Source organism: Bombina bombina, chromosome 6 (genome assembly GCF_027579735.1).
Source record: "Bombina bombina isolate aBomBom1 chromosome 6, aBomBom1.pri, whole genome shotgun sequence".
In the NCBI taxonomy this organism is placed as follows: Eukaryota; Metazoa; Chordata; class Amphibia; order Anura; family Bombinatoridae; genus Bombina; species Bombina bombina.
The window spans coordinates 1113187305-1113214939 of NC_069504.1; the positions used below are offsets into that span (position 1 = coordinate 1113187305).

The following is a 27635-nucleotide window of genomic DNA, read 5'->3' on the forward strand; positions in this document are numbered from 1 at the left end:
AGCAGCAGTCGCACAACTGTACCAATCACTGGCTGTGGTTAGTTAAGCAGCAGTCACACAACTGTACCAATCACTGGCTGTGGTTAGTTAAGCAGCAGTCGCACAACTGTACCAATCACTGGCTGTGGTTAGTTAAGCAGCAGTCGCACAACTATACCAATCACTGGCTGTGGTTAGTTAAGCAGCAGTCGCACAACTGTACCAATCACTGGCTGTGGTTAGTTAAGCAGCAGTCGCACAACTGTACCAATCACTGGCTGTGGTTGGTTAAGCAGCTACAATGCTTGTGGCTCCAAAGTGGGATTTTGCAGGGGTTAAATACAGATTTCCTCTGCAACTAGTGCAAAAATTGCAGTGTAGCAAATCGGAACATGCCATTTTATTTTCACTACAATGTCCCTTTAAACAGTTGCCCAATGTACTAGATATTTTAGACTTGTCTAAAGCCACTCTATGTATTTATTCATATTAACCCTTTAGATATCAAATGGCTGCAGCACAAAGACGTTCTCTTATTTAAATTGAAGATTCACACTTGGCACTGCTGTCTTAGAGTAAGTCAATGCAGTAGAATTGCAACGAATCCATAAAAGAAACACAATGCAACAGAACATTCCCTGAATTACAAATGAGTTGTAGAATTTGTTTTTTTCTGATAAATGTAAGTTACTTGCATTTTCCCTGCCACCAGTGTCATGTGACAGCCATCAGCCTATCACAAACGCATATATGCACTTGTACATGCTCAGTAAGATGTGGCACCTCAGAAAGGGTTCATACAAGAAGACAGCACATTTGTTTAAAACTGCATGCTCTTTCTGAATCATGAATGTTTAATTTTGGTTTTAGTGTCCCTTTGAGCAGAGTGCATTCACAGATCAGTGGTATTGACAAGCCATAGTGTGCACAATACAGAACAGCAGTGGTAACTTTTAAGCTGTGAAAAAAAAAAAAACTGCACAAATGTAAAAGTTTTCTTTCTAGTGTGCAAGGCACAGTTGTCAAAAAAAGCCAGTGACATCACTGATTTATTTAAGTGCACTGCTTCTGTCACAGAATGCAACAACACACGTGTACCAAGATGGTGGCGCCCAGTTAAACGATGCAGAGCTTCTCTAATGGGTTAAAATAGCAGAACAACTTTACTCAGCAGTTTAATGTCCCTTTAAAGGGACATTAAACAGTAACTACAGGGTGGGCAAAATGATGTATACAAAGTTACATAACTATACAGAAAGGCCCTTATTTATATGAGGATAACCCTTCTTTTTACTGTAGAGTTTAGGGGATTTTATTAACTTTTAAAGATGCCTTTTTTTCACACTTTCTATTGTAGGTTTCTTACATGTCGTGATGTAAACATAAAATGATGCTATAGATTGAATCTGCTGGGTCTCCTGGAAAAAAAAAATATGTGGGGGGTTCACTGAAAAATGGCCTAGTAGGCAAAAACAACTCGGCACACGGGGGGAAATTGCTCAGCAGTTAAAGGGTTAATTCTGAATTGGTTCTTTATGTGGAGCATATATGATTAAAAATGGTTGGTAGTTTCTGATGGATAGGTACAGTATATGGTTTCTTTAGACACAAAATATGTTAAATTAGAAAGTTATAATTTGACTGAATTTTTGTAAAACCTTTTTTTTCACATTGTATCTAAATTGTTGATAGTTGAGCTTATTATATTTATTGTGTCTAATGATGTTGCAAAACATCTGTATGTGTGTGTACGTGTGTGTGTATAATATATATATATATATATATATAAATATATATATATATGCAAGTATGTATGTGTGTGTACGTGTGTGTGTATAATATATATATATATATATATATATATATATATATAAATATATATATATATATATGCAAGTATGTATGTGTGTGTACGTGTGTGTGTATAATATATATATATATATATATATATATATATATATATATATGCAAGTATGTATGTGTGTACAAAATATGTTAAATTGAAAAGTTATAATTTGACTGAATTCTTAAACCTTTTTTTTCACATTGTATCTAAATTGATGATAGTTGAGCTTATTATATTTATTGTGTCTAATGATTTTGCAAAACATCTGTGTGTGTGTCTCTCTAATCTATCTATCTATCTATCTATCTATATATATATATATATATATATATATATATATATATATATATATATAATATCACAGCGAAGATAAGCACTCATTGGACTTTTCAGTAAAACTTCACATTTATTGTTCACAGATTAAAAACAAAGCATAACGTTTCGGAACCACATAGGTCCCTTTGTCAAATGCAAACATATCCCCAAACAATCTTACCTAAAATCACCTATCTAACCCTCACCTTATATACCCACGTGTAAATTACCAAACATCCTATACAGCTGGTAGACTCTGGCGCCATCTGCGCTGTACGGAGCGTATTGTGGGCCGGCAGCGCCATTGTGACATCATTGTCAAATGTCGGTCACTCCCATATTGCGTGTACTGGCTCCTACACTACTTTTGACAGCGGTCAAAACAGGAACGCAGAGAACACATGCACGGCAGAACCATCAGCAGTAGTGCCGAGCATGTGAATCTCCCATAATGCAATATACCGGTCCACAATCAGTGTAGAATCCAGCAAAAGGGATATAACATAAAAGTGAATAAAAACAAGATAAAAGACCTATACTACAGGATAACTAAAGATGACATATTGAACTATCTTGATGTAGTGACGCTTCATACGTCTCTGGGAGTATGGTAGGAAATCTTATCAGTGAATAAATACTGAGGTGCCAAACAAAAACAAAATGGCCACAGTCTTTATTGATTGTGTGGAAGAAATCATCACAGTTGGGTGGATCAGGTCTGTCCAATATAAGCACATAGGGTCATAGCCAAAAATGTTTGTGGTGTTTCTTCCAAAGGCCCATGTACAATCGCATGTCAATCACTGATCAATGTATCCATATGGAATGACAAATAATCACTGTTTCAGGGATCTTCATTGTTTGCCAAAAAAAAGGAGTGAAATCCAGTATAGTATTCAGGCCCTTAGGGGCCACAGTGTCCAGCATAAATGTCCATATGGATTCCAAATGTAACAATTTATGGGCTCTATTGCGCCCCCTCCGTAGAGGTGGAAAGTGGTTAATCAGCATGGTCTTAAGGCTTGACAGGTATGTTTGTGCCGTGCAATATGACAAGCCACTGGTTGCTTAGAATCACCCTTTTCTATGGCCTTCCGAATGGCAAATCCTGTTATTGGCCATGCGTTCACGGAAGGTGGTAGTTGTTTTCCCGACATAAACCAGTGAACATGGGCAAATGAGTAAGTAGATTACATAAGAACTTGTGCATGTCAATTTGTGATTGATCTTATACCTTTTATTGTAATGGAGATGTTGGAATGTAGGTCCACTTTGCATGCTGTGACATGGGGTACAATCGCCACATTTAAAGCATCTCAACTTACTGGGCTTGAGCCAACATGATTTCTGGTAACAAGGTACCGGATCCGGATCCACCAGTATATCCCTTAAATTGCTGGCACGACGATTTGCCATCCTTGGAGGTTGCATCTTATGAAATGGAAGACCCCTATCATTCTTTATAAGTTCCCAGCGATCTCTCAACGCCATGCTCATCATAGTGTGTGTTGTATCAAAAGTAGTAATGAAATTCAGCCTATCTTCCTTAGGTGTTTCTGTATTTTTTATCACTCAGCAAATCATCTTGTGTTCTAGTAAGAATTTTAGTCCTGGTTTCATGTACTAATTTAGGGTCATACCCACGAGCAATTTCTTTTCCATTCCATCTATCTGATCCAACATGTATGGCACCTCAGTATTATTCCTGACCACTCGAGTTGAGAGGATATCACCCCTCTTTTCTGATGTTCAGGATGACAACTATGAGATTCCAGTAGGGAAATTCTATCAGTAGGTTTAGAAAATAAAGATGTTCCAGAGCAGCATTGGGGGCCTAAACACATTTTAAAGACATTAAGATCAAGAAAGTCTATTTCATCAAAGGAAAATTCTATCTTAAATTTAATTGGGGAGTCAAGGTTATTTAATTCATGTACCCATGTTTGTAAATGTTTGTACACTTCCCCTCCACACCAAGAACACGTCGACAATGTAGCGGGTGTAATGTATCACACTCTGGTATAAGTGTGGTCTCATAACACATTCCTCATACCCCACCATATATAAATTGACATATGCCGGGTCCATGTTGGAGCCCATGGCAGTTCCAGAGGTCTGTAGGTAGAAGTCAGACTCAAATCTGAAATAGTTGTTATTAAGACAAAAATCCATTAGTTCCAGAATAAATTCTATTGGAGGGTCTGTGTATGATTCAGATTTCGACATGACCCTAACTACCTGGATGGCACCTGTGTGTGGAATACAGGTATATAGCCTTTCCACATCCATGGTGACCAGGATATCATTAGGTTGTAGCCAATTTGATATTTTAAGGGTCTTAATCAGAGTAGCAGAATCTTTTAAATAGGCAAAAGTATTTCTCTTGTTAAGTGTATCCAGTCCACGGATCATCCATTACTTGTGGGATATTCTCCTTCCCAACAGGAAGTTGCAAGAGGATCACCCACAGCAGAGCTGCTATATAGCTCCTCCCCTCACTGCCATATCCAGTCATTCTCTTGCAACTCTCAACAAAGATGGACGTAGTAAGAGGAGAGTGGTGTATTATAGTTAGTTTTTTAACTTCAATCAAAAGTTTGTTATTTTTAAATGGTACCGGAGTGTACTGTTTCATCTCAGGCAGCATTAGAAGAAGAATCTGCCTGTGATTTCTATGATCTTAGCAGAAGTAACTAAGATCCACTGCCGTTCTCACATATTCTGAGGAGTGAGGTAACTTCAGAGGGTGAATGGCGTGCAGGTTTTCCTGCAATAAGGTATGTGCAGTTAACATATTTCTAGGGATGGAATTTGCTAGAAAAATGCTGCTGATACCGGATTAATGTAAGTTAAGCCTTAAATGCAGTGATAGCGACTGGTATCAGGCTTATTAACAGAGATACATACTCTTATTAAAGTGCAATATAAAACGTTTGCTGGCATGTTAATCGTTTTTATATATGCTTGGTGATAAAACTTATTGTGGCCTAGTTTTTTTCCCACATGGCTGGCTTGATTTTTGCCTAGAAACAGTTTCCTGAGGCTTTCCACTGTTGTAATATGAGTGGGAAGGGCCTATTTTAGTGCTTTTCTGTGCAGATAAAAATACTGACAGAGACATTCAGCTTCCCTCTGCATGATACAGGACATCTCTGAAGGGCTTAAAAGGCTTCAAAGTCGTGTTTGAGGAGGGTAACAACCACAGTAGACTGTGGCAGTTGTTGTGACTGTGTTTAAAAAACGTTTTTGTCATTTATTATTCAGTTTTTGTTATTAAGGGGTTAATCATCCATTTGCAAGTGGGTGCAATGCTCTGCTGACTTGTTACATACACTGTAAAAATGTTGTTAGTGTAACTGCCTTTTTTCACTGTTATTTCAAAATCAAAGGCAAAACAGTCTAATTTTCGTGCCTTTCGAAATTTCAAGGCAGGTGCAGTATCAACTTCCTCTGCTTCAAAACAAGAGGGAACTTTTGCTCAATCCAAGCAGGCCTGGAAACCTAACCAGTCATGGAACAAGGGCAAGCAGGCCAGATAGCCTGCTGCTGCCTCTAAGACAGCATGAAGGAGCGGCCCCCTATCCGACATCTAGTAGGGGGCAGACTCTCTCTCTTTGCCCAGGCGTGGGCAAGAGATGTTCAGGATCCCTGGGCGTTGGAGATCATATCTCAGGGATATCTTCTGGACTTCAAAGCTTCTCCTCCACAAGGGAGATTTCACCTTTCAAGATTATCTGCAAACCAGATAAAGAAAGAGGCATTCCTAAGCTGCATACAAGATCTCCTTGTAATGGGAGTGATCCATCCAGTTCCGCGGACGGAACAAGGACAGGGGTTTTATTCAAATCTGTTTGTGGTTCCCAAAAAAGAGGGAACCTTCAGACCAATTTTGGATTTAAAGATGCTAAACAAATTCCTCAGAGTTCCGTCATTCAAGATGGAAACTATTCGGACCATTTTACCCATGATCCAAGAGGGTCAGTACATGACCACAGTGGACTTAAAGGATGCCTACCTTCACATTCCGATTCACAAGAATCATCAGTTCCTGAGGTTTGCCTTTCTAGACAGGCATTACCAATTTGTAGATCTTCCATTCGGGTTGGTTACAGCCCCAAGAATTTTTACAAAGGTTCTGGGCTCACTTCTGGCGGTCCTAAGACCGCGAGGCATAGCGGTGGCTCCTTACCTGGACGACATCCTGATACAGGCGTCAAGCTTTCAAATTTCCAAATCTTATACAGAGATAGTTCTGGCATTCCTGAGGTTGCATGGGTGGAAAGTGAACGAAGAAAAGAGTTCTCTATGTCCTCTCAGAAGGGTTTCCTTCCTAGGGACTCTAATAGATTCTGTAGAAATGAAAATTTACCTGACGGAGTCCAGGTTATCAAAAATTCTAAATGCTTGCCGTGTTCTTCACTCCATTCCACGCCCCACGGTGGCTCAGTGCATGGAAGTAATCGGCTTAATGGTAGCGGCGATGGACATAGTGCCATTCGCGCGCCTGCATCTCAGACCTCTGCAATTATGCATGCTCAGTCAGTGGAATGGGGATTACACAGATTTGTCCCCTCTACTAAATCTGGATCAGGAAACCAGAGATTCTCTTCTCTGGTGGTTATCTCGGGCCCATCTGTCCAAGAGTATGACCTTTCGCAGACCAGATTGGACAATTGTAACAACAGATGCCAGCCTTCTAGGTTGGGGTGCAGTCTGGAACTCCCTGAAGGCTCAGGGTTCATGGATTCAGGAGGAGAAACTCCTCCCAATAAATATTCTGGAGTTAAGAGCAATATTCAATGCTCTTCTGGCTTGGCCTCAGCTAGCAACACTGAGGTTCATCAGATTTCAGTCGGACAACATCACGACTGTGGCTTACATCAACCATCAAGGGGGAACCAGGAGTTCCCTAGCGATGTCAGAAGTCTCCAAGATAATTCGCTGGGCAGAGACTCACTCTTGCCACCTGTCAGCGATCCATATCCCAGGTGTAGAGAACTGGGAGGCGGATTTTCTAAGTCGTCAGACTTTTCATCCAGGGGAATGGGAACTCCATCCGGAGGTGTTTGCTCAATTGGTTCTCCGTTGGGGCAAGTCAGAATTGGATCTCATGGCGTCTCGCCAGAACGCCAAGCTTCCTTGTTACGGATCCAGGTCCAGGGACCCAAAAGCGGCACTGATAGATGCTCTAGCAGCGCCTTGGTTCTTCAACCTGGCTTATGTGTTTCCACCGTTTCCTCTGCTCCCTCGTCTGATTGCCAAAATCAAACAGGAAAGAGCATCGGTGATATTGATAGCGCCTGCGTGGCCACGCAGGACCTGGTATGCAGACCTAGTGGACATGTCATCCTTTCCACCATGAACTCTGCCTCTGAGATAAGACCTTCTAATACAAGGTCCTTTCAATCATCCAAATCTACTTTCTCTGAGACTGACTGCATGGAGATTGAACGCTTGATCCTATCAAAGCGTGGCTTCTCCGAGTCAGTAATTGATACCTTAATACAGGCACGAAAGCCTGTCACCAGGAAAATTTACCACAAGATATGGCGTAAATATCTTCATTGGTGTGAATCCAAGAATTACTCATGGAGTAGGGTTAGGATTCCTAGGATATTGTCCTTCCTCCAAGAGGGTTTGGACAAAGGATTATCAGCTAGTTCTTTAAAGGGACAGATTTCTGCTCTGTCTATTCTTTTACACAAGCGTCTGGCAGAAGTTCCAGACGTTCAGGCATTTTGTCAGGCTTTAGTTAGAATTAAGCCTGTGTTTAAACCTGTTGCTCCTCCATGGAGCTTAAACTTGGTTCTTAAAGTTCTTCAAGGGGTTCCGTTTGAACCCCTTCATTCTATTGATATCAAACTTCTTTCATGGAAAGTTCTTTTTCTGATGGCTATTTCCTCGGGTCTAGAAGAGTCTCGGAGTTATCTGCCTTACATTGTGATTCTCCTTATCTGATCTTTCATTCAGATAAAGTTGTTCTGCGTACAAAACCTGGGTTTTTACCTAAGGTGGTTTCTAACAAGAATATCAATCAAGAGATTGTTGTTCCATTATTATGTCCTAATCCTTCTTCAAAGAAGGAACGTCTTTTGCATAATCTAGACGTAGTCCGTGCCTTGAAGTTTTACTTACAGGCTGCTAAAGATTTTCGCCAAACATCTAACCTGTTTGTTGTTTACTCTGGACAGAGGAGAGGTCAGAAGGCCTCGGCAACCTCTCTTTCTTTTTGGCTTCGGAGTATAATCCGTTTAGCCTATGAGACTGCTGGACAGCAGCCTCCTGAAAGGATTTCAGCTCATTCTACTAGAGCTGTGGCTTCCACCTGGGCCTTTAAAAATGAGGCCTCTGTTGAACAGATTTGCAAGGCTGCAACTTGGTCTTCGCTTCATACCTTTTCCAAATTTTACAAATTTGATACTTTTGCTTCTTCGGAGGCTGTTTTTGGGAGAAAGGTTCTACAGGCAGTGGTTCCTTCCGTTTAAGTTCCTGCCTTGTCCCTCCCATCATCCGTGTACTTTAGCTTTGGTATTGGTATCCCACAAGTAATGGATGATCCGTGGACTGGATACACTTAACAAGAGAAAACATAATTTATGCCTACCTGATAAATTTATTTCTCTTGTAGTGTATCCAGTCCACGGCCTGCCCTGTCCTTTTCAGGCAGGTCTAAATTTTAATTAAACTACAGTCACCACTGCACCCTATGGTTTCTCCTTTCTTGTTTCGGTCGAATGACTGGATATGGCAGTGAGGGGAGGAGCTATATAGCAGCTCTGCTGTGGGTGATCCTCTTGCAACTTCCTGTTGGGAAGGAGAATATCCCACAAGTAATGGATGATCCGTGGACTGGATACACTACAAGAGAAATAAATTTATCAGGTAAGCATAAATTATGTTTTTTCACAGTAGATTGTAAAAGAAAATCTACAAAAATTGCTATATTTGAACAAAGTGAATTACGGGCGGAGACAATGGGCCTACTGGGGGGATTCATGAGAATCTTGTGGACTTTTGGCAACAAATAAAAAACTGGTATCTTTGTATATGAGGTGGTTAAAAAATTCAATTCTGAGTCAATTTTTGTTTTAAATATATTAGTGGGATTGCCTCTCAATTTTGTGTGTACACCAGTATCAGTTAACTGTCTAGTCGCCTCCATTCTTTTTTTTTTTTTTTTTTCAACAAGCTTTATTGAAATGAAAAGAACAATATTACAAGAACAAAGAGCCCAACAGTAACATGCATTCAGTCTAGGGAGAAGGAGAAATTAAATTAGAATTGTCCTTGGTTTTGTAGGAAAAATAATAAATAAAAATAAAGTAAGAGTCCATGGAGGGCCCAGATTAGGCCGGATTGTTATCTCCCTCTTTCAGCAAACTTTAACAACAATTGTCCTTGTGCATGTTTGCAAGCTCTTCGTCAGTATTTAGCTTGGATTTTCAACATTAAATTATAAATATTTGAACATAAAAACCATATATTAACGTTTAAGTAAAGTTAGATATTAAACAGCAATGTAGTATGTTCATCAGATTTAGAAAGAGAGTTAGTCTAGAGGTGGAAGGTGAGGAAAGGAAAGAGTGGGAGAGGGGAGAGAGGGAGAAGGAAAAAAAAAAAAAAAAAAAGGGGGGGGAGGCAGAAGGTGTGTCCAGAGCCTGAGAGCTATAGCAGATGTGACCATTTTATTTCCACATGGACACCATTGTGTCATAGAAGGGTAATTGTTTGCTCAATGAGTAATGCAGTTTTTCTAGCACAAGCAGTTCTTCCACTGCATTTCGCCAATCTGAGATGGATGGTGTCTCTGAAGACTTCCACAATCTGGGAATAAGCCTCTTTGCTCCTGTGAACATAATCAGGAGGAGCGCCCTTTTCTGCTTCTCCATTTGTTCGGGGAGGTGCAAGAAGAGGAGGGTTTCGGGTGTGTTTGGTATTTGTATGTTTAGTTTCTCCGACATAGTCTCGATTACCGTTGACCAGTAATTTGTTAGTTTGGGGCATGCCCACCAAATGTGTAGCAGCGTGCCTGTCTCTCCACAACCCCTCCAGCAGGTCGCTGTGACCGATGGGAAGAGGCGGTGTAGTCTTGATGGTGTATAGTACCATCTGGTGAGTAATTTGAGCTGTATTTCTTGGACAGTCGCCGAGACAGAGGAGCATTGGACCATGCGGAATGACTTCAGCCATTCTTCTTCCTCAATAATGTTATGTAGATCGTTATTCCATGCTCTAGTGTATGTCGGCAACTGTGTATCAGGTGGTGTGAGTAGTAGTTTATATACTTTTGAAATAATCCTCTTGGGTGGTGTTAGGGCTGAGCAGAGGGATTCGTATGGGGTGAGGTCCCTGCAGAAATCATTTTTGTGTTTGTGGTGCATTAGGTAGTGGTACAGTTGGTGATATCTCATCCATGATGTGAAGATGTCACCATAGCATTCTGCCATTTCCCTTTGAGGTCTGAGTTTACCGTCAGCAAGTGCGTTATGTATAGAGCCCTGTCTCAGGCTGTATGGTGCATGTAAGCGTCTACACAATGTGGAGTAGGGAATATCAGGGTTTTCCAGGATTGGAATTAATGGAGATGAGTAAGTAGATATGTGAGTGCTGGAGGCTATAGTTCTATCCCATTCTAAAAGAGTTTCTGAGATCAAGTGGAATCTGTGTAGGTTTTTCGGGCGTTTGGCTGGGTGGATCCATGCCAGAGAGGCAACATTGTTATGCTGAAGGATTTGACCATCTATTCTGACCCATTGTTTTTGTTGTGTGTTGTGGGCCCATTCTATCACCCTTTGAAGGAGAATGGCTCTTCTATACAGTGTGAGGTTTGGGAAGCCCAGGCCCCCTTTGTCTCTGGGAAGGTAGAGTGTCTTTTTAGGTATTCTAGGTTTTATTCCTGACCAAATGAATTGTTCTAGTGTTCTCTGGAGGTTAGTGAGATAATCCTTAGGCAAGTGGATAGGGAGGGTTTGCAGGACATATAGAATTCGCGGGAGAATATTCATCTTGATGAGGCCTATCTTCCCCAGCCAAGATAAGGATTTATTCCTCCATGAGGAAAGGTCATTAATTATTTCATTTCTTAGTTTGATATAGTTATTTTTAAATAAGTCTATGGGGGAGGCTGTTAGGTATATGCCTAAGTATTTTAACCTGGATGGTGAGAGCGGGACCCTATAGTTCATTGTGAGGAATTGAATCTTTTCGGGGGGGGAGTTAACATTGAGTAGCTCTGATTTTGATAAATTTAGCTGGAAATTAGAAAGCCTACCGAATTCCTCCAGTTCCCTGAGGAGTTCAGGTATCGATGTTTCAATGTTAGATAGGGTGTAAAGAACATCGTCGGCATATAGTGCCTGTTTATGTTCGTTGTCTCCTATTCGGACCCCCTCAATCAGAGGGTTGAGGCGTACATTTTGAGCTAGGGCTTCTATAGAGAGGGCAAATAATAATGGTGACAGGGGGCAGCCCTGGCGTGTACCGTTGGATATGGGAAAGGTGTTTGATAAGGTGCCATTTATTTTAATCTGAGCATTAGGTGATGAGTAAAGTGCGAAGGTCATGTTGATGAAGCAATCTCCAAAATTCATGACCTTCAAGACTCGACGCAGAAAAAGCCAATCGACGCGGTCGAAGGCCTTCTCCGCGTCGGTCGAGAACAGTGCCATCGGCACCCCCTCGACTTGTGCATAATTAAGTATTTGGGTCACCTTGGTGGTTTTATCGCGGGCCTCGCGGCCCGGGACAAAACCCACCTGGTCGGTATGTACTAGAGTTGGGAGGTATTTATTTAGGCGGTTTGCAAGAATTTTGGCTAAGATTTTGATATCCAGATTCAGAAGGGAGATGGGCCTGAAATTTGATGGGGAGTTTGGTGGTTTACCCGGTTTGGGCAAGACAGTGATATGTGCTTTCAACATTGTTGCTGGTAGTGTTGGGTGCTCTATTAGTTCATTGAAGAGTTGGATCATAAGGGGTCCCAATGTATCTTTAAATGTCTTATAATATTTTAGGGAAAAGCCATCTGGGCCTGGGCTCTTCCCACTTGGGAAGTCTTTAATAGCCTGTAGGAGTTCGTCTGTAGTGATGTGTGAATCCAGTCTGTCTCTTTGTTCAGAGTCTAACTGTGGTAATTTCAATGTCTTTAAGTATTGATCTATCAGTTGGCTCCTAGTGCGTATGTCCGCTGAGGGATGTGAGGTGTCTGTAGGTTGGTTAATGTTGTATAGGGATTGATAGAAAGAGTGAAAGGAGTTTGCTATTTGTTTGCTACCCTTTATCAGGGTTCCATCTGGATTCTGCAGGGAGTGAATGTATGTTTTCAGCTGCTTTCTGCGAACCGCTCTGGCGAGCAGTTTGCCAGGTTTGTTACTGCCTTCATGATATTTTTGTTTCATGTTAAGGGTTTTACGGTTATGTGCTTCTAGAAGGAGTGTTCTAAGGGCCCCTCTAGCATCATCCAGGGCCTCTCTGGTGTCTTTGTCTGATGGGTTGCCTTTGTGTTTACCCTCCAGCTGTGTTATAGTTTGTAGAAGATTGGTATGTTTAAGTCTGTTTTGTTTGTTAATACGTGCTTTGATTTTGAGGAATTCCCCTCTAATTACGCATTTATGCGCTTCCCATACATTCGTGGTCGATGTTTGTCTAGGATCATTATATGACAGATAGTCAGCGAGTGATTTTTGGATTTCTGCAATAATGGTGGGGTCATTTAAGAGAAAATCATCGAGTTTCCAGATGTATGTCGTGGGGGGGAAGTCAGGCCATTGGACTGAGCATGTGACTGGTGCGTGATCTGACAAAGATATGTGGCCTATATAGCATTCGTTAATCATGTCTATACCATTGGAGTCTGTGTAGAAATAATCTATGCGGGAATATTTATTGTGGGGAGGAGAAAAATATGTGAAATCTTTGAGTGTTGGGTGCAAAGTGCACCAAATGTCGTGAAGCTGGAGGCTTGCAATTGTGTTTTTTACAGATTTTATTATTTTAGATGGGGTGCTCGATGCTCCGTTTGATGTGTCTAGCGTTACATCCATCGGGAGGTTAAAGTCTCCCGAGAGGAACACCGGCCCCTTGGCAAAGTCCAGGATAAGTTTTGAAATTTTGGTAATAAATGTATGCTGTTCTGTGTTTGGACTGTATATCGTGGCTAACGTTATTGGGTGTTCGTAAAGGAGTCCCGTGATAATCAAGTATCTCCCCTCTGGGTCTTTTTCAACATGTGAGATCTTTAAAGGTATGGAGTGGTGTATTAGAATGCCCACTCCGCCTTTTTTAGATGACCCTGAGGCAAAATGAGCTGTAGGGTATTGGGAGTTGAACCATTTCGGTTCCCTCCCTTTTCGGAAGTGAGTCTCCTGAAAGAACAGGATATGACTATGAAGGTTTTTTAACGCTCTGAAGGCTATAGACCTTTTACCTGCATTATTTAGGCCCTTGGCATTGATGGTGGTCATCACCAGGTCATGTGAGCGGGGTCTGCTTGGCTGATGGTTCATTCTGTATGGGGGAAGGGGAGAGAGAGAAAAAAAAAAAAAAAAAAAAAGGGGTAGAGGAAGGGAGTTTAAGGAAGGAGAGGGGAAAGCGGTCTAGGAGAGTGGGATGAGAGAGGGGGAGAGAGGGAGAAAGATGAGTGCTTTCAAAAGAGAAAATTAGGGGGAATAAGGGGTTTAGCAAGAATTGAGAGAAAGAAAGAGTATTAAAGAAAAAGAGGGTACAATCTGGCTTACTATCTTATGCAGTAACAATTCGATAAATAAAACAAGTGTTATTCTTCTTTGAGCAACTAAGTTGCTAAGTGAGGGATACCAAGATAGAGGAAAGAGATAGGGTCGTGAACGGGGTCGTAACCCCCAAGCTCATACGAAGAAAAAAAAAAGGAAGATGTATCTTAATTCCCTGTCATCAAGGTTAGGTCAGTGTGGTGGAGCCTATCCAGGCAGCTAGATAAAATTGTGAGAACCTGAAGCGAGAGTATATGGGGAGGGATATTGGGGGGGGGAGGGATGTGGGTGGGGAAAGTTGTAGAGGGAGGGAAGGTAACGGAGAGAAGGGGTTAGGTGAGAGTGGGGGGGGGGAGTAGGATTGAGGTATTAAGAGGTATGTAATTAGTTGGAAGCTGATGAGGGAGGAAGAATAAAGTGGAGTTTGTAAGGGGAATGGGCCTAGTGTGGGAAGTTAGAGGTAAGAGGACATAAATGAGTGGAGGGGGGGAGGGGGGCGTTGGAGTAAAGGATAGGTAAGAGGTGGGAGAAAGGGGGGGGTAGGTATAGGGTAATAAAGAGGGTGGGAGTGCATGTGTAAATGGTGAAGAGGAGGTCAGTTTGGGAGAGTAGGGATGAGGGTTAATCTAAAGTTTCAGGTGTATGCTATGAGTATATACAGCAGGTTAACTTTGAGAGTGTGGAGGATGTCCAAAGGTGTTTTTCAGTTTGTTATGAGAGGTTAACAAGTTATTATTTCAGGTGATTGAAAGAAGGAGAAAAGAAAATATATGTTAGACAGACATGAAGGAACACGGACAAATGTCTAGTACTTTCATTGGCATAACATTATTATAACTCCTTTTTTTTTTTTTTTTTTTTAACCATCATTTGCAATAACTTTAGAAACTTTTCTATTCAACAGGTTAAACATTTTAAGCTAACTGTTATAAGGAGGGTTCACCCAGGTGGGGCCTTCCCCAGGATGACCCTTGTAGCATAATGTCCAGTATGAGGTAACTAACGTCACGACAAGGTGTGACAAAGTGCAAAAGGATACAACAGTGGACTTTTCAGGTTGAGATATTAATCTCCTTCATAAGGAGATAATCTCTGAAGTCAGATGTTAGTACGTGGAGTCGAGGGATCCTGGGGGTGTGTAGTGGGCTTTAGAAGTTGGTCGCCATCAATAGATAGTCCAGAGTAGAACGTTCTTTCATCCATTCCTGGGTGGTATACAGCTGTTTTGTTCTGATGAGTGGCCACTATTGATACCGGGAAGCCCCATCGATATTGTATTTTGTGGGCCTGCAGTTTGACTGTAATATGGCCTAGTTCCCTTCTCTTCTGGAGGGTGGTTGGTGACAGGTCAGAGAAAATTTGTATCTCCACCCCTGCATGGTGTACGGGATGTTTAAGACGTGCTTGTTTGAGAATTTCTTCCTTGTCCCTATAGTTTAGGAACCGGACAATGATGTCCCTGGGAGGGGCTTTAGGTGGGGGTTTCGCCCTATGCGCTCTGTGAGCGCGTTCTAGGACAATGTCTGGTGATGAGGGGGACTCTTTCAGCGTGCGGAACAGACTCTGCAAACAGCCGTCTATAGCTGGGGGATGGACGGATTCTGGTATTCCTCTAAAACGTAAATTGTTCCTTCGCCCCCTGTTGTCAAGATCCTCGATTTTGTCATTTAGTTGCTGAATTGTTTCAGATTGAATTTGGATCTCTGTGGTAATAGCTTTTTCAGAGGCTGAGTGTTCTTGTTGTTTTGCCTCTACCTGCGTGACTCTTGTGTCTAAGGCTGTGATGTCTCTCCTAAGCTCATTGAAGAGATTTCGCATTTCTTGGACAGCATCCCTAATATCTTCCTTAGAAGAAAGGTGCAACAAGTCCTCTTTTGTAATTAGCTGTTGGGCCTGCATGTTTGGATCTTTATGTTGAGAGTTATCTATTTGTGGGTTGTTTTCCCTTTTCTCAGGCGTTTCAGGGATCAGTGAGTCTGCCTGTTTAAGATATTTGTTTAGAGTGCCAGTTGAAGTGCTTTTTACTTCTCTTTGTTGTCTTTTGCCAGGCATCCCTTTTGTCTATCAGCAGATTATAGAAAGCAAGAGTCAGTGAAAGTGTCTCTGTGGGGGGTACATAACTTATTAAAGATGTCAGGTCTCTTTGTTCCCTTCCACCCCCACTCTCTTTCTGATATTAACCTCAAGGTGAGCTCTTGTTTGCAGAGAAAAGTAACAACGGAGGTACAAGGTTATCTTATGCTCTATGTAGTAGCCTGCAGATGTATCAAGATCAAGCCTTTTATTCAAGCACCTCGCCTTATTATTTCCTGTGCTTGAGTTTTCTATATATTGTTTGAATCTGCTGTCTAGGGGCTTGAGAAGCTATAATATGACTCAAATCGTAGCCTTTTAAATCATTAATGTTTGGGCTGATAATAGATCACTGTCCATGTGACACTCTGCTCTCTTCCCTGCAGAGAGCGCGGGATACGATATGACTTCTATATGGAGTAAGGTTAGTGATTGAGGGCGGCCCACTTAAGTTATGTTTAAATTGTATGTTTGTTTTTTCTCTTTTTCCTCCCGCTGTAAGGGTCTCTAAGGGAGATAGTACGTTTTGCTGGTAGGTGAAAGGAGAGCTGCACTGGGCCGTTGCCGGCCAAGAGGTTTGTGTACTTTTACCTCTAGCGTGTATATATGTGACGCACTGAGGCCTTGCTACCGTCCTAGCAGTGTATACAGGGAGCCCATGAGGGCGAGCGGCTCACCTTTCAGAATGGCAGCGTGTCCTCAGTCTCTCAGATGGGATCGGTTGCTGCTGTCGCGTTGCTCTGAGCTTCTGTGCGGTAGTGTATATAGAAGAGCGGAGGCTCGGTGTCGCTTGTGGTGATAGCTATCCCTGCATTTATAGAGGTAGTAAAGATGGCGCTTCCATCACCTCTGGTCTCTCGCTCCAATCAATGATCCGGCATAAGTTTTCCTGGGCTGTGTCGCACTGTAAAGTTGTATGGATGCTCCACCGCACTAACTGAATTAAATAATTATAAAAAGGGGAACTTTTGTCAATGTTATAGGCATCGTATAGCTTGAGGGTTGAGGAGCTCTAGTGAAACACAGCCATCACCCAGCGTGGCTTAGCTCCGCCCCCCAGTCGCCTCCATTCTATAGTCACTGTAATCCATAATAACAATACTACCACCCTTGTCAGCCGGACGAATGATTATGGCATTGTCATTTTTAAAATCCTTTAGGGACTGTAATTAATTTTTAGTTAGATTAGAAAACGATCTTATCTTTCAGGTGGTATAGTCTAGAGACAACATATTAGTAAAACTTTTGATGGAATGGTTTGTATCCGGAGGATCAAGAGGATGGAGCCTTGAACCTAGTGGGAGTGTTTTGTGTCTTTTCCCCAAAAAAAATCTAAGTTTAAGCTGCCGCAGTTTCTGAAGATCAAAAATTTTCTCAAAATAATTTATTTTAGGGGTAGGCACAAAAGACAAACTACGATTAAGCAGTTTTAATTCTGACTCAGTCAGTGTTCTACTGCTGAGATTGAAAACAATATTTACTTCTTGTTCTTGTATTGTTGTTTTTTGTTTATAGCCCCCTCTCCTGGTCTGTCTCTTTCTATATCTTTTCCTAGAGGTGGTTTGGAGGTTGCCCTGGTAGCAACCCCAGAAAAAGGAGGTGCTATTGTGGACCCACTAGCCTGTGTATTGGATGGAGTATTCCCTCCTATGTTATTAGTTCTCTCACTCTCAGAGGAATCACCTCCACTGCTATCAATAGAATCCAAAAGGTTCTTAGAATGTAAAGTTCTATGCCGTCGCATAGTGGCTGTATTATCCTTCCCATATAGCCACTTGTAAATGCTTCTCTCTCTATAATCGGCATCAACTGTTGTTAGTTTTTTATTTTTAAAGGCAATGAGATCACTCCTATATTTATTGACTAGTGTGTCTAATTTACTCAACCATTCATGTGTTTTGTCCCCAGTCAGTATATGGTAACTCTGTTGTTTGATTTGATCAATTTCCAAGACCATCTTATTTTTTAATCTATTAACCTCTTTGATTACTAAGAACATAAGAAACATTTATTTAAAATTGAACACCATGTTCTACAAAACTTAGAACTAGATCTCCCCAGGGTAGGTACATTTTTTACCCTAAAACCCCTAGGGATCTGTCTATTATTGTGGTATCCTGATAAATAAACAGCATGCAGGTAATAGACTACTTCTCTTTTCTTAAGATTAAGTAATTTATGGTAGATGTTAATAGTGGTATCACCCCTCAACTCACTCAGGTCAGTCTGGATCCTAATTTGATCAGCGTCCTCATCAGTGTACATCAAATTTTCAGTGTTGACATCATCATCTCCCATGCTGGTAAAGGAAGATGGTATTCCCTCTGTAGTATCCATAGTATATGTCCACTAAAAGCAAGATGTAGATACAGTGATAGCAAGAGTTACAAAGTCACAAAAGCATCCAATATAGATTGTAGAATCTTTAAGAAGCATGCAGGGTGCTATAATCCAAAGAGTTAAATATTAATCCAAATAGATGCACTCCATATAACGATTTTCACAAATGCCAAGGTGCTCTATAGTCAGTCCAAATATCACAGCAAAGATAATCACTCATTGGACTTTTCTGTAAAACTTCACATTTATTGTTCACAGATTAAAAACAAGGCATAACGTTTCGGAACCACATAGGTTCCTTTGTCAAATGCAAACACCCCCCAAACAATCTTACCTGCAATCATCTATCTAACCCTCACCTTATATACCCACGTGTAAATTACCAAACATCCTATACAGCTGTTAGACTCTGGCGCCATCTGCGCGGTACAGAGCGTATTGTGAGCCGGGAGCGCCATTATGACGTCATTTCCAAATGTCACTCCTATATTGGATGTACTGGCTCCCACGCTACTTTTGACAGCTGTCAAAACAACAGGAACGCTAGAGAACACATGCACGGAAAATATCCAATTGGCTACAACCTAATGATATCCTGGTCACCATGGATGTAGAAAGCCTATATAGCTGTATTTCACACACACAGGTGGCATCAAGGCAGTTAGGGTCATGCTGTTAAAATCTAAATCATGCACAGGGCCTCCAATAGAATTTATTCTGGAACTAATTGATTTTTGTCTTAATAACAACTATTTCAGATTTGAGTCCGACTTCTACCTACAGACCTCTGGAACTGCCATGGGCTCGAACATGGCCCCGGCATACGCCAACTTATATATGGCGTGGTATGAGGAATTTGTTATGAGACCACACTCACACCAGAGTATGATACACTACACCCGCTACATCGATGACGTGTTCTTGGTGTGTAAAATAGATTTACAAACATGGGTACATTAATTAAATAACCTTGACTCACCAACTAAATTTAAGATGGAATTTTCCATTGATGAAATACAATTTCTTGATCTTAATGTCTTTAAAGTGTGTTTAGGCCCACAATGCTGCTTTGGAACATCTTTATTTTCTAAACCTACTGATATAAATTCCCTACTGGAATCTCATAGTTGTCACCCTGAACATCAAAAAAGAGGGGTGATATCCTCTCAACTCACTCGGGTGATCAGGAATAATACTGAGGTGCCATACATGTTGGATCAGATAGATGGAATGGAAAAGAAATTGATTGCTCGTGGGTATGACCCTAAATTGGTACATGAAACCAGGACTAAAATTCTTACTAGAACACAAGATGATTTGCTGAGTGATAAAATTACAGAAAGACCTAAGGAAGATAGGCTGAATTTCATTACTACCTTTGATACAACACACACTATGATGAGCACGGCGTTGAGAGATCGCTAGGGACTTATAAAGAATGATTGGGGTCTTCCATTTCATTAGATGCAACCTCCAAGGATGGCATATCGTCGTGCCAGCAATTTGAGGGATATACTGGTGGATACAGATCCTGTACGTTGTTACCATAAATCATGTTGGCTCAAGCCCACTAAGTTGGGATGCTTCAAATGTGGCGATTGTACAACATGTCGCAGAAGATTGACATGCACAAGTTCTTATGTAATCTACTTACTCATTTTCCCATGTTCACTGGTTTATGTCGGGAAAAAGACTACCCCCTTCCGTGAACGCGTGGCCAATCACAGATTTGCCATTCGGGAGGCCATTGAAAAGGGTGATTTGGAGCAACCAGTGGCTCGTAATTTTGCATGGCACAAAAATAACCTGTCAAGCCTTAAGACCATGCTGATTGACCACATACCACCTCTACGGAGGGGGCGCAATAGAGCCCAGAAATTGTTGCGCTTGGAATCCAAATGGATATTTATGCTGGACACTGTGGCCCCTAAGGGCCTGAATACTATACTGGATTTCACTCCTTTTTTTTTGGCAAACAATGAAGATCCCTGAAATAGCGATGACTCTACATTTGCTCATCCATTATTTGTCATTCCATATGGATACATTGATCAGTGATTGACATGCGATTGTACATGGGCCTTTGGAAGAAACCCCACACACTTTTTTGGCTATGACCCTATGTGCTTATATTCGACAGACCTGATCCACCCAACTGTGATGATTTCTTGAACACAATCAATAAAGACTGGCCATTTTGCTTTTGTTTGGCACCTCAGTATTTATTCACTGACTTAGGATCCAGTGATCATCAATCTGTTTGGTTTAGTATTCATGTTCAGGAACTGTCCACCCAGACTAAAACAAAAGTTTTAGACTTTAGGACGGCAGATTTTTCATTAATGGGAGAATACCTAAAAACTATTTAAAGGGGAAAACTCTTATTACAGGGGTTCAAGAACAGTGGGAATTTGTGAAAGGTGCCATTTTAGATGCAACCGCACACTGTATTAGACATGTCTGTAAAAGTAAAAGAAAGCTGAAACCAATTTGGTTTTCCAAAGAAGTAGCACATGCTGTAAAGACAAAAAAGATAGCTTATAAAAATTACAGACACACACAAGCAGATGATGATATGAAAATATGGAGACACCAACAAAAAAAGACTAAGCAGTTAATTAGGAAGGTTAAAGCTCATGCAGAAGAGAAGATAGCACAGTCAGTAAAACATGGGGACAAAACATTCTTAAGATATATCAGTGAAAGAAGAAAAAATAAGGTAGGAATAGTAAAATTGAAATCAGTTGATGGTAGAATAATAGAAGGAGATAAGCAGATTGCAGACTGTCTCAATGATTACTTCTGTTCTGTTTTCACTAAAGATTGTGAAGATACAATGTCTACATTAAGGGATGCTACGAAAAATAGAAACAAGCTTAACAGTAATCTTTTTACAGAGGATGAGGTTTTGTTGGCATTATCAAAAATAAATGTTACAAAAGCAGTGGGTCCTGATAATATTCATCCAAGGGTTTTAAAAGAACTTCGATCAGTGCTAACTGTCCCATTAACTGATCTGTTTAATCAGTCACTATTAACAGGAGCTGTCCCAGATGATTGGAGAATAGCAAATGTAATACCTCTTCATAAAAAGGGCAGTAGAGAAGAATCTGGCAACTACAGGCCAGTTAGTTTAACTTCAGTAGTAGGGAAATTAATGGAAAGCCTCTTAAAAGAAAGAATTATGACTTACATAAAGACAAACAATTTAGAGGACCAAAATCAGCATGGTTTTACTTCAGGGAGATCATGTCAGACTAATCTAATTGACTTCTTTGATTATGTAACAAAAGTATTAGACAAGGGAGGAGCAGTTGATGTAGCATATCTAGATTTCAGCAAAGCATTTGACACCGTCCCACACAATAAACTTATTCACAAACTATATCTCCTTGGTCTAGATTCAAAAATTGTGAACTGGGTGGAATGCTGGCTTAAGGACAGAAAACAAAGTGTCTTAGTAAATGGAGTTCATTTAGCAGAGGGGGCTGTTACTAGTGGTGTTCCTCAGGGGTCAGTTCTGGGGCCTGTTTTGTTTAACATATTTATCTGCGATATCAGCAAAGGGCTACAGGGGAAAGTATGTCTCTTTGCAGATGATACAAAAATTTGCAACAGAGTGGATGTTCCAGGGGGGGGTAGACAAAATGAGAAGTGATATACAACAATTGGAGGATTGGACAAACGACTGGGATCTAAAGTTTAAAACAGCAAAGTGTAAAATAATGCATTTAGGGAAGAAAAATCCAAATGTTAATTACAGACTCAATGACACTTTACTGACTGTTACAGACGAGGAACAGGACTTGGGAATTATTATTTCAGATGATTTAAAACTTAGTAAACAATGTAGTAATGCAGCGAGTAAGGCTAGCAGAATGCTTGGATGTATTGGTGGAGGTATTTGCAGCAGAAATAGTAATGTTCTTATGCCACTTTATAGATCATTAGTTAGGCCTCATCTTGAGTATTGTGTGCAGTTCTGGAGGCCATATCTTCAGAAAGATATTAACAAACTTGAATCTGTGCAAAGGAGGGCTTCCTAAATGGTACATGGTCTAAAAAATAAAACTTACCAGGATAGGCTCAATGACCTAAATATGTATAGCTTAGAGGAGAGAAGGGAAAGAGGTGATATGATAGCAACTTTCAAGTACATTAAAGGGTTTAGTAAAACTGAGGCTGTGGGTATTTTACATAAAATGGAAAATTCAAGAACAAGGGGTCATGAGCTCAAGCTAAAGGGTAGTAGATTCAGGAGTAATTTGAGGAAGCACTTCTTTACAGAAATAGTGATTGATTTATGGAATAAACTTCCTCAAGAGGTAGTAGCAACAAACACTGTGGGGGACTTTAAAAATGCATTGGACAAGCATAAGGCTATCCTATGAACTAGATAAGTTTATACTGTTAGGTAAGGTCGGGCAGACTTGCTGGGCCTATGGCTCTTATCTGCCGTCAATATCTATGTTTCTATGTTTCTATAAGATTTCCTACCATACTCCCACAGACATATGAAGCGTCACTACATAAAGATAATTCAGTATGTCATCTTTAGTGATCCTGTAGTATAGGTATTTTATCTTGTTTATATTCACTTTTATGTTATATCCCTTTTGCTGGATTCTACACTGATTGTGGACCGGTGTGACGACCAAGGTTAACTAACCCTGCGCCAGGGTTTGGCACAGAAAAGGTTATCAGACCCCTTCTACTGCCACTACTCTGTTGTAGTATAGCTACTCCAGACAAGCCTGCTACTTAATTCAGTGGGTGCAAGGGTTATCAATCATAAAATAAATGCCCAAAACTCCCCTTTAATGCCACCCACACTAAACTAAAACAATATCTAGCTGCCACCACTTAAGATCTTAAGGAAAACCCAGCAAATTACAAATGAAATCCCATATTACAATTTAGCAAAAAAATAACATAAAATCACAGTACTAATACTACCAGTCTCTTTCAGTAACGTGGTTCAAATATTAGACAAAGGCCAAAGCTTAAAGGGACACTGAACCCAAATTTTTTCTTTTGTAATTCAGAAAGAGCATGCAATTTTAGGCAACTTTCTAATTTGCTCCTATTATCATTATTTGAAAAAGAAGGCATCTAAGCTTTTTTTGTTTTCAGTACTCTGGACAGCACTTTTTTATTGGTGGATGAATTTATCCACCAATCAGCAAGGACAACCCAGGTTGTTCACCAAAAATGGGCTGGCATCTAAACTTACATTCTTGCATTTCAAATAAAGATACCAAGAGAATGAAGAAAATTTGATAATAGGAGTAAATTAGAAAGTTGCTTAAAATGTCATGCTCAATCTGAATCACGAAAGAAAACATTAGGGTACAGTGTCCCTTTAATAAATGAAGGTTTTTTTATGCGAAAAATGAGCACAATGCATTAATAATAAAAATACAATACAATAGAATTACACAAGCAAACAGTTTTTTTTAAAAGAAAAAGAGAAAAAGCAGAACCCTTATACTAGTCACTAGTCTTGGTATCTGTGCCAGGGAGATTGGTAGGAAAAGATGGTCTCTTACTCTGTTGGTATACAGCCTCCCATGTAAGAAGAACAACTTTACACAATTTTCAGGAGATTAGGTTGCTTGCCCAACCCTCTTTGCAGGGCTGGGAAGCCCCCTATCTTTTACGACAGTCAATGATGTCTAAGTCTTTGCCTGATATTATAGAACACATAATTTCTGCTAGGTTAATCTATTGCATACAAAAAGACAGTTTCTTAGGGATATTGGGAGGAGTATTTTGATACCCAACACCATATATTTTTGCATTCTTTATGTTCCTGAAACATTATTACTGATAAAAGATCCTATGTACAGAGCTGGCTGTCCTATCACTGTCCCCAGTGTAGTTCCTGGATTGAGGCTCTGTGTTCTATCATGCCCTCTGCTTACAGTTTGAGCCATAAAGGTCTCTTCTGTGTATACTACAAAGTATTTATGAGGTTCCTGGCACCTCAAAGGGAACACAAACATAAACACAGGACACATTTCTTCTTGAAAACTAAATGTTTTTTAGCACAAAACTACAGAAAGTTAACCTCTTAGCATCTCAATCATGGGGTATTCGTGACAACCGGTATATTGCGTTATGGGAGATTCACATGCTCAGCACTACTGCTGATGGTTCTCTAGAGTTCTTGTTGTTTTGACAGCTGTCAAAAGTAGCTTGGGAGCCAGTACACGCAATATGGGAGTGACCGACATTTGGCAATGACGTCACAATGGCGCTCTCAGCCCACAATACGCTCTGTACAGCGCAGATGGCGCCGGAGTCTACCAGCTGTATAGGATGTTTGGTAATTTACACGTGGGTATATAAGGTGAGGGCTAGCTAGGTGATTTTAGGTAAGATTGGGGATGTGTTTGCATTTGACAAAGGGACCTATGTGGTTCCGAAACGTTATGCCTTGTTTTTAATCTGTGAACAATAAATGTGAAGTTTTACTGAAAAGTCCAATGAGTGCTTAACTTCGCTGTGATATTAGGACTGACTATAGAGCACCTTGGCATTTGTGAAAATCGTTATGTGGAGTGCATCTTTTTGGATTAATAATAATAATAATAAAGTGTGTGTGTGTGTATATATATATATGTATATATATATATATATATATATATATATATATATATATATATATATATAAAATTGAACATACACACTGGTTTGAGAGGTAAGCATGGGGTTTCTTGTTTATGTTTTAATTTTTTTCTCCTTTTTTTTTAGATTTTTGATGCTGGGGATATATTTGGGATAATGCAAGTGGAGGAGGCAGAAGAGGAAGATGGGGAGGGTATTGATGCTGAGATTGTGGAACAGAAAAGGAAACCAAACCCTGGCACTGAGCCGTCTTTTAAAGTTATTGTTACCAATGAAAATGGTCTCCTGACATCCAGTCCCAACAGGTGGGTGACTGAATACAAGTAGGTACCAATGTATACTTGTTACGTCGCTTTATGTGATTAGAATAACTTTATATAGTACAGTACCCTGTGCAGTGCAGCGCTTTCGCTATTTCAATTTGAATCAGGAATATATTTTACAAAAGGGAAAAAAGAAATCCTAACTCTTGCACCAAGAGGCGTATTGTTTTGTTTTCTGATTGGCAGTTATTCCTTACGTCCTTAATTTCAGCCAAGTTTGTTATTTCAGGTGAGAGAAAAAACATTTAAATATATATATATGGCTTATGAAAAGTAACAGAGTTTGAACTTAAAGGGGCATTTTTCACTTTGAGATTGTAATGTAAAATATTGAATTATATGGAATAATAAGAAAAAACATCTTTAAGATATACTTTCATTATTTATTTTGTCTCCTTTTGCTTTAGTTTAATTCTAAAAATACAGATTTAACACTATGTTCCATACAACCATTGGTGGCACACTCTGGTGACCCATTTATAACTGTCTCATTGGCCTCAACGGAGAAGCAAACCTAGGTTACAGCATGGCGGCGCGTATTGCTTTATGAACACTAAAACTTTTCATTTACTTTTTCTAATCCCTTTGCTATCATGAATTTCAGAAAAAAAAACTTGCCCAAAAAAACTGAATGAGTTGTAAGAGGTGTGGGTACTCAGTACCAGTGAGTAACCCCACAAAAAAAGATATTTATTCTCAGGAATATATATATTGAGTTCCCGAAAAAATCAACCAATAACTGTTTAGCATGTCGAAGGGTCAGGGTTCTGAATTCCATGGTGTGTTCCGACTTTTCTGGGGCAGTAGAAAAACTATAATTTTCTAATTTAAATTACAATAAAAAGCAGGCAAATTATTTTTTACTATACATAATTAGATCTATTGTGAATGACATTTTTAGTTCTCATTTGTTTGTAGCATTTTCCTCATTGACCACGCATGGACCTACCGTGTGGAGAACGCCCGGCAGCAGCTCATGGAGGTCGCTGGTTTGCTGCACCGTATGGCAAACCTGATGGGGATAGAGTTCCATGGGGAGGTTCCTGATGAGGGCGTAGTTGAGGAGGTGTTACAGGAAATGTGGAAATACAACCAAACCTACCAGCTCTCACAGGGGGTACGCAAGAAACGGACCAAACGGCAGCGTCCAGCTTATCATCTGTTACTATTTCTCTGTTGTTTAATATAAAATTACTGAGGAACAACTTTACTCTGCCAGCAAATTATTACTAATTCTAAAAAAATGCTATGAAGCTTCCACTTTGTGTTTAATGTGCTTTTAATGTTTCAGGTTAAAGGGACATTGTACACTAGATTTTTCTTTGCAGAAATGTTTTGTAGATGATCCATTTATATAGCCCATCTAGGAGTGTTTTTGTAACAATGTATAGTTTTGTTTATTTATTTTATTAACATTGTGCTAATATTCAGACTCCTAACCAAGCCCCAAATTATCAGTTGTAAACTGAAGTCTACAGATTTCTGCTTGCTCCTGTTTGTGTAATGGGTCTTTTCATATGCAGGGGGAGTGTCTGCTTCTCCTACTTTTCCCAGCCCCTTTCACTGAGTGTCCCAGCCTAACCTTATTAACATTGCTAAACTTGGAGCTTCTAAGTAAGTTTTTATACTGGACTTGTAGATCAGTATCTGTACATATTCTTCTTTATAGTAGTGTCTATTACATGCAGTTTTGTGAAAATTGGTCTTCACTGTCCCTTTAATAAAGATTTTTATTTTTTACTTTGCAGACTGCTGAAGAAAAGGTCCCAGTCTGGTATATTATGGATGAGTTTGGCTCCAGAATCCAGCATTCAGATGAACCTACTTTTGGCACAGCCCCCTTATTCTACATCCCCCAGCAAATTGCGTACACGATTCTGTGGCCACTGAGAGACCTAGAGAATGGAGGTATATGCTTGTCTGGGCATGGGATATAGGACCGTGAGTCGATATGCGTGTCTGGGAGTAGTTTATATGAGCATGAGTCCTATATGCGTGTCTGAGCTTGTTGTATAGTTGCGTGAGTTTATATGCTTGTTATGGTGTAGTTTATAAGAGCATGAGTCTATATGCGTGTCTGGGCAGGGTGTATAAAAGCGTGAGTCTATATGCGTGTCTGGGCATGGTGTATAAGAGCGTGAGTCTATATGCATATCTGGGCATGGTGTATAAGAGCGTGAGTCTATATGCGTGTCTGGGCATGGTGTATAAGAGCGTGAGTCTATATGCGTGTCTGGGCATGGTGTATAAGAGCGTGAGTCTATATGCGTGTCTGGGCATGGTGTATAAGAATGTGAGTCTATATGCGTGTCTGGGCATGGTGTATAAGAATGTGAGTCTATATGTGTGTCTGGGCATGGTGTATAAGAGCGTGAGTCTATATGCGTGTTTGGGCATGGT

At 40.4% G+C, this 27635-nt stretch overlaps 1 protein-coding gene across 1 annotated transcript in view; it reads left to right on the forward strand.

Annotated features, from left to right (window-relative positions):
• TTLL12 (tubulin tyrosine ligase like 12) overlaps positions 1–27635 on the forward strand; it is a 114749-nt gene that overhangs the window by 12440 nt on the left and 74674 nt on the right. The window contains exons 2-4 of the mRNA XM_053719056.1: positions 25039–25217; positions 26154–26352; positions 26984–27143. Of these exons, the coding sequence (XP_053575031.1) occupies positions 25039–25217; positions 26154–26352; positions 26984–27143 (538 nt within the window). The remainder of the gene's footprint in view (positions 1–25038; positions 25218–26153; positions 26353–26983; positions 27144–27635) is intronic.